Genomic DNA, 7,918 nt, shown 5'->3' with positions numbered 1-7,918 from the left:
TAGGTCGATTTGAAAATTAGGACAAAAATTTTCGGGCTTGTAAAAATAGGACACTAACTAATAAGTATTCAATAAAATTTCTCATTGCTATAAACTTTGCAACATTCGTAGTCTAATTTAAGCACAAACAAATTTGCTTCCAATTTAACTATGATGCTACTCATAAACACAATAAGAAAGGTAGCTATTGAATTTTTCCCAAAAAAATGAAGATTTGAACTGTCTCTAATGAGGGATGGGCGCAGTGTAGCCACCATCAAGCCCAACGACCTGCTCTATGTTAGAAACTGCCCCATCACCAAGCTTGTCGACCAGCAAGCTTCCGCAATAAAATGAAACTAGTAAAAGTTCAGAAGGCCTTAAATGTTTTGGCCTCAATAGGATAGACGAAGATTGTTGCTTCTTAGACACTCTTGTCGCACTATATTTCTTGTAGCCTCTCTACTTGTTCCATTTCCGTAAATTGAAAATCAATGTGAAGCCTCATCCCAAAACTCTCTAATATCGCCGAAATCGCAGTAATGGCTTCAATGGAGTAAGTCTCATCCCAAAACTCTCTAATATTGTAGCAGCAGACACAATAATATCGAAAGGGATTTCAATCAATTCTTTATCAATCTGAGTCAATCGGTCCTTTAGAATTTAGATCATTAATGGCTTCATGATCTTTTGTTTTCTTCATTTGTTTCGTAAGTTCCACTTTTTCCGTAGGAAATGTGTTTTCATAAATAAAATTATATATTCTTGAGCCAAAAAGGAATGGTGGGTGATTAGGTGGCAAGTTCTTTATTTTTATTTTTAATGACATGGGATTAGTAAGTTAAAAGGTTGATTATTAGGATTCCAGGTAAGCTTTCACGTGATTGGTCTATAAGCTTAAGCCCGAAAATTAGATAATGGGCCAGAATTGTCCTGCGGACGCAATACTTATTAGTTAGTGTCCTATTTTTACAAGCCCCAAAATTTTTGTCCTAATTTTCAAATCGGCCTAAGTTATTGTCCTAAAAAAACCCCTGACTCTATTTTATCTTGAGCACCAATATAATAGGTCGTTTACACTTCTGGCGTCAATAAGAATTAAATCAATTTCGTCCTTCGTGGACTTCAATTATTTGTGGTGCAATATGACATATATATAATATACTCATTTGGCAGTCAATAATAATTTGTTGAACTTCTAGTTCATAATGCGTGAATATAACATAATTAATCCAACGAGAATTAAGCAATTTATCAAAATTCTTCTTAACAATTTATTAACGTGAAAACAATAGTGACCAGAGACGGATCTAGAGGCCGGGCAGCCTCGGCGGTCACCCGGTCAAATTTTTTTTTTATTACCTATATATATGTATATATTTTGATGAAATCTCGGCGGTCGCCCGATCTGTTTTCTTTACTAAAAATTCATTAAAAACATCCGATGAAATCTCGCCCGGTCCTAATTAAATTCTTAGATCCGTCCCTAATAGTGACCCAACCATTTATGAGATTTACATGAAAACAATTTATGAGATTAACATGAAAACGAATATCAGGATCGATATTTTCCTAGATCAAACTATTCACAGCCCATTTATAACAAACAAAAATCACTTTGAAACACTCAATCTGACAAAGTTAATATAAAATCACTGTTCCAAATAAAAATATAAATTACGCGTCAAATAAAATCATTATCATTTAGATATTATCATCGTTGACGCCTATCAAGAATTGTTGTACTAATATTATACAGATCGAAAAAAAAATCCAAATAATTTCATGTAATTAATAAATTTAGGAATAGAGTAGTACCTTACAGGGAAAACAAGATTCTTTCCTAGAGCAAACAATCAAGAATGAGGGTAGGAACAATCTTGCAAAACAATTACGAACAATCTTGCAGAGCAATGGTGCTGATAACGTGTTGAAAGTAGAGAGCAGAGGAGAAGAAGAGAGAACAGCGTAGAGAGCGTAAAGAGAATATATCTGTAGGAGCCACTTATTATGGGGACTAAATGCCTCTATTTATAGGAGATACTATACAAAGCTAGGGTTAGGGTTTAGGGCAAAGCTAGGGTTAGGGTTTAGGGTATTTAACCCTAAACCCTAACCCTAGCTTTGTATCTCCTATAAATAGAGGCATTTAGTCCCCATAATAAGTGGCTCCTACAGATATATTCTCTTTACGCTCTCTACGCTGTTCTCTCTTCTTCTCCTCTGCTCTCTACTTTCAACACGTTATCAGCACCATTGCTCTGCAAGATTGTTCGTAATTGTTTTGCAAGATTGTTCCTACCCTCATTCTTAATATTTTAATATTCTTCTGAAATATTAACTTTATCTCACGTGTTCATTGAGAACATATTATATTTCAAGAACTTCAACAATTTATTTTTAATAATCTTCAAGATTATTAAGAATCATAAATTCATTCCACAATGATGAATTAATTAGATAAAGCAATCCTTCGGGGATTGTATTAATAAATCAATTCAAATATTGCTCATCGGGAGGATATCGTTGTGTTTCATCAAGAACTTCAACGTAATCATCTTCAAGATTATTAAAAATTATAAATTCATGTTTCTTCGGGAAATAATATAACATATTAATTGATGCAATATACAACTTTGATTGTGTATATATAGTACACAAAATATTGCAAATTAATGTATTATTGTTTCTTCAGGAAACAATATAATATATTAATAATGCAACATATTATATAAATCATTACGGACAATTTTATATAATATCCAAATTTTCATGTAAACAGATTAGAGAATTACTAGGATAAACAGATGAATATATATCATTTAATGAGTCTCAATAAAGGAATATATGACATCAATCATTATCCATGTATCAGCAAGGAATAAGAATTGAATATATTGAATCAATTTCTTTAATCAGAATTCACGTAATTAGCTTAATGCATTAACAATCAATCGAACATAAAAAAAATAATCTAAAAGTACATACACAATTGCAATTTCAATTGCTCTCAATTTAAGGCTCATACCGAATTACAGAAAAAGTAATTAATAAAGCATTGCAAGGTTTATACTTTTGATATTTAATTAGTGGCATAAAAGAAAACGAAAAGGTTCCAGTTCCCCAATTTCTATATCAAAGCTATATATCATTTATAGAGCCTTTCAATTTTCATAATTATAATAGAAAAATGGATTTTGTAATAAATAATCGCATTGTTTACAGAAGACACACTAATGAACATAAGGGGGCACAAGTTTCAATTCCAGTTATCTCATTTCACAAAAATTTCAAAAGCAACATTGAAAACCTTTAAAAATTGATGTACATTAACTCACAGAAAATATGAATCAAACCGATCGAATTCTCGCATCATATATTTCGTCGAATTACGATTATTCAACATAATCAATTTATAAATTACCTCCTCGCAAAGACACAATTCTTTCCCATGGCATAGTGTTAAAAGTAGAGAGAAGATGAGAAGAAGAGAGAATAGCTTAGAGAGCGTAAAGAAAATAAATCTGCAGGAGCGTCTTATTATGAGGACTAAATGCCTCTATTTATAGGAGATACAAAGCTAGGGTTAGAGTTTAGAGTTAAGTCATTTAATAGGGAAATATATATTTTATATATATTTACAACAATTTTTTATTTTTGTTTTTCATAATATCAAAGTTTATAATTGTGAATTCTTTTTTATTTTTCAATATTCAATTGAAATATATTCAATTAAAATTAATTTTATTATATTTATAAGTATAATAATTAAATTAGTCTTAAATTTATATAAATATAAAAATAAAAAATATTTTTCCGTGCATTGCACGGATGCAAATGTTAGTTTTCTTAAAAGTTTGAGATAAATTCGAGCACAAAAAATATATTTATATATAAATTCAAGTCCTAATTTGAGCCAAACTCAAAAATTAATTATGACAGTTATAATCATATTTCTAGAGGAGCTAAATCTGATTACTTAATCCGAAAAATCCAGTAGGAGGAAATTGAGAGATGCTTTTGGAAGATAACAACATAAATTACAAAATACTGCATGAAATGCGTTTTCCTCAATAACCAAACGCGATTACTCTTTCAACGGCCGAGATTCGATCAACAAAATCTAACGGCTCACCATTAATCGGAATAACCAGTTCTACTTTACCTTTCTTCTCACAAAACCCGATCTTTCCTTCTTCAACAGCGACCTTCCCCAATTCTTCAGCTTTCACATCTCAAATCCTACAAAACTATCCCAAGAATGAGCTCGAACCACGCCGCCATGTTTCTGCCTAGAATTTTGTCAAATTCGTCATCTAAATTCTCCACTTTTGCCATCGCTTCTCCACATTATCAATCATTTCTTCTACCCAGTTTTCATTTTGATAATGCCAGCTGCCAAATGAGACACTTCTCCGCCTATCCCAGATTTGATTTTGAATCTATACGTAAGCCTGATGATGCCGTCGCTCTATTTCGGGATATGATGAGAACGGAGCCGCTTCCTTCTGTTAAGCTTTTCTCGAGATTGCTGAGTGCTGTGGTGAAGCTGAAACAATACTCTGCTGCACTTCATCTGTTCGACAAAATGCTTCAAAGGGATGCTCCTGTAAATCACTACACGTTGAGTATTGCGATTGATTGCTATTGCCGACTCAAAAGGCCTGATTTTGGGTTTGCGATCTTAGGCAGTTTTTTCAAGCGTGGGTTCGAGCCTACTGTGGTAACATTCAACACTCTCGTGAAAGGCCTTCTGTTTGTTGGAAGGATCCCAGAGGCAGCTAAATTGTTGGGGAAGCTGTCGGCCTACCAACTGTGCGAGCCCGATGAGTATACGTATAATACTATAATTAATGGGTTATGCAAAGATGGAGATATTCTCCAAGCGATTGATTTGCTCTGCTCGTTGGAAAAAGGAAAAGGGAGCTGCAAACCCGATGTCTATGCTTACAACATAGTCATTGATGGTCTATGCAAGGAAGGAAAGGTGGATGAAGCTCTCCAACTCTTCTCCACTTTGGGTGATAAGGGGATTTCACCCGATGTTGTGACATACAGTTCAATAATTGAGGGGTTGTGCAATAGGAGAAGAATGGACGAGGCTGAAGACGTTTTGAAGAAGATGAGTGCTGATAAGGTCTGCCCTGATGTGGTGACAGGTAATATCTTTGTGACTGCTTGGTGCAGAGATGGAAAGGTGGAAGAGGCCGAACATATGTTGGTATGTATGGAGGATATTGATGTTCGGCCGAACATTGTCACATACAATGCATTGATAAATGGGTACTGTATGCAAGGAAAAATGGACGAAGCCAGACGCATTTTCCAATTGGCAATGAATTCGGGAATGAAGCCCGATATCATAAGCTACAATAGCTTGATGAACGGGTATTGCAAAAAGGGGCAAATCGATGAAGTTTCACGTCTTTTTTTCATAATTCCCTATAAAAGGTTAAAGTGCAATGTGGTTTCTTATACCATAATGCTAGAGGCCTTATTTCGTGAAGGCAAATGTGAAGACGGCTTGAAGCTTTTGAAAGAGATGGAAGCTCTACAAGTGTCTCCAAATATAAAGACTTACAATGTCTTGCTGGATGGTTTGTGCGGAGCTCATCGTATTGTTGATGCATTTTCGATGTTGCATACCATGGAAGATAAAGGCATCATTCCAAACATTGTGACTTATACTATCCTTATTGAGGGATTATGCAATGACAATAAAGTCACACAAGCAAAGGATCTATTCAACGAGCTTCCATCCAAAGGTATGCAGCCTAATGCCGTAACATATACAGTCCTTATCGGTGCACTTTGCCAAGATGGGCAAATAGAGGAGGCAAAGGATTTGATGATGGAAATGGCTAACAACGGTTGCTTGCCTGATCGTGTGACATACAATGTTTTTGTTCAAGGTCTTCTCAAAAGGAACAAGATACATGATGCAATGCCACTGTTGGAAGAGATGGATGCAAGGGGTTTCACACTTGACGAAACTACTTTTTCGATGTTGATTGAACCTATGGTAAGGGAAGGTAGAGATAGTGTTCTATTTGATAAGATTAAGAAATTTGTACCAAAGGACCTCTTTTCTAGATAGGTGTAATGTTGTGTTAGAAGTTGAATTATATTACCAGAACTAAGGTGAAAGTATATTTATATCACTTCTAATTTCTTGAATTACACATTTCCTGGTTGGCTGTATTCTTCTATGGAATTGGAATTCAGTTTCATACCAAATCAGTTTACTAACTTGTGCAAAATACGAACATAGTCCTTGTCCTTGAATAGATTTCTGGGAAATATGTCAGAATTCTTCTTTGAAGCTTTGGAAGAACTAAATTTACAGTTTAATCAGCTTTCCAATCCATTGATAGATTAACTATGAGAATTGATTTTGCAATCTTGAAAGACTTCGTATTGGTGGCAACAAGTTGGAAGGGGTTGTGAGGGAAAGTCTCTTTGGAAATCTTACAAAACTAGTGATTTTAACTGCATCTGAAAACAAGTTGATTTTGAGATTAGATGAGCACTGGATTCCCCCCCTTTCCAACTTAAACCCACATCTTGCAACACTGTAAATACTGAGAAATAAGCTGCCGTCCATACATGGAAGAAAGAGACAAGGACGGCAGTGATGGGAAGAAGGTGAAACACAAGCATCACAAGGACCTCTATCAGTCCAGAGGCTCCAGGGGGTTCCATTGATCCTCATATTTCTTTCAAATTTTTTATTATTCATCTTGGTTTTTTCTGCCACTACTTGTATCATTCTATTTTCATTCATATGGAGTGTGTATAGCATTAGTTGGTGCCTGTGATTCTTTATATATATATATATATATAAAAAAGGAATGTCGAGAATTGGTTTTTTTAGTGGACTTGTGATTCATCTGCTGTTAGTTTATGGAAAATTTGATGAACAAGTAGAGCTTTTCAAGAATGTGTCTGAATAGGAATTACTATTAGGGGGAAAAAAACAAGTAGAAACTTGCAATTGGAATGTGAAAACTAACAGCAAAATCAATTGATTGGTGTAGATTGTTATCATGTACATGTTTATAGGAATTTCTCCATTCTAGATAACTGTGGTAAGGGAAGGTAGAGATAGTGTTTTATTTTATATGATTAAGAAACTCGTACCAAAGGATCTCTATTCTAGATAGGTGTTATGTTGTGTTAGAAGTTGAATTATTTTACGAGAACTAAGGTGAAAGTATATTTATATCTCTTCTAATTTCTTAAATTCCACAGTTGCTGTATTCTTCTATGGAATTGGAATTTGTGTACTTGGATTCAAATTTCATACCAAAACAGTTCACTAAATTTCTGGGAAATATGTCAGAATTCTTCTTGGCAGCTTTGGAGAACTAAATTTACAGTTTAACTATGAGTATTCATTTTGCAATCTTGAAAGACTTCACATTGAAGAAGGTGAAACGCAAGCATCCCTTCACCGAGAAAGAAAAAGAGGAGCTCCAGGTATACATACGAACTGTGACAGCTGAAAATCTCCCCGACGATCAGTCCCATCAGAAAAATGAGAAAATGTTCAATGTGGTGGGGAAGTAGGAACCATTTTCCTTGCTTATTGTTATATCTGTTTTGTAGATTGGTCAACCACAATTCGACGTGTGTTTGGAGGATGAGGGAGGCAGGCATCACGAATATCCCTCCCGCCTCAGCAACTCAGAAACTGAGGTACCTCTAATAAATCTTTACATGCATTTGAATTTTGGGATATCTATCTTAAGCTCCTTCACAACTCAAGGCTGATGAGAATGGGACTTTATTTGACGTGTTGAATTTAACACGATTCAAAATACTGCAAAAGGTGACTTTGAACTCTTTAGAAAACATAGGGACTTTAGCTATTACGCAGCTTGGAATTGGAGCTCCAATTCTGTTTTTGGTCGGAATTCGAACAAGAAAGTCATTTTTT

General features: G+C 34.7%; 1 protein-coding gene across 1 annotated transcript; it reads left to right on the top strand.

Moving 5' to 3' along the window:
* The first annotated feature begins 4,154 nt into the window (after nt 1–4,154).
* On the top strand, nt 4,155–6,161 carry LOC130999416 (putative pentatricopeptide repeat-containing protein At1g12700, mitochondrial). Its single transcript, XM_057924934.1, has one exon. It carries the CDS (start codon nt 4,241–4,243, stop codon nt 6,074–6,076), a length of 1,836 nt encoding a protein of 611 aa, XP_057780917.1. The 5' UTR covers nt 4,155–4,240; the 3' UTR covers nt 6,077–6,161.
* Nucleotides 6,162–7,918: the final 1,757 nt, after the last annotated feature.

The sequence above is a fragment of the Salvia miltiorrhiza genome, chromosome 8, assembly GCF_028751815.1.
Source record: "Salvia miltiorrhiza cultivar Shanhuang (shh) chromosome 8, IMPLAD_Smil_shh, whole genome shotgun sequence".
Taxonomy (NCBI): Eukaryota; Viridiplantae; Streptophyta; class Magnoliopsida; order Lamiales; family Lamiaceae; genus Salvia; species Salvia miltiorrhiza.
Note: the sequence above shows the minus strand (reverse complement) of the source record. Positions and strands in the feature narration are given on the sequence as shown.

Coding starts and splice junctions, on each gene's coding strand:
- LOC130999416 (XM_057924934.1), top strand. CDS start 4,241: ATGAGCTCGAACCACGCCGCCATGTTTCTGCCTAGAATTTTGTCAAAT.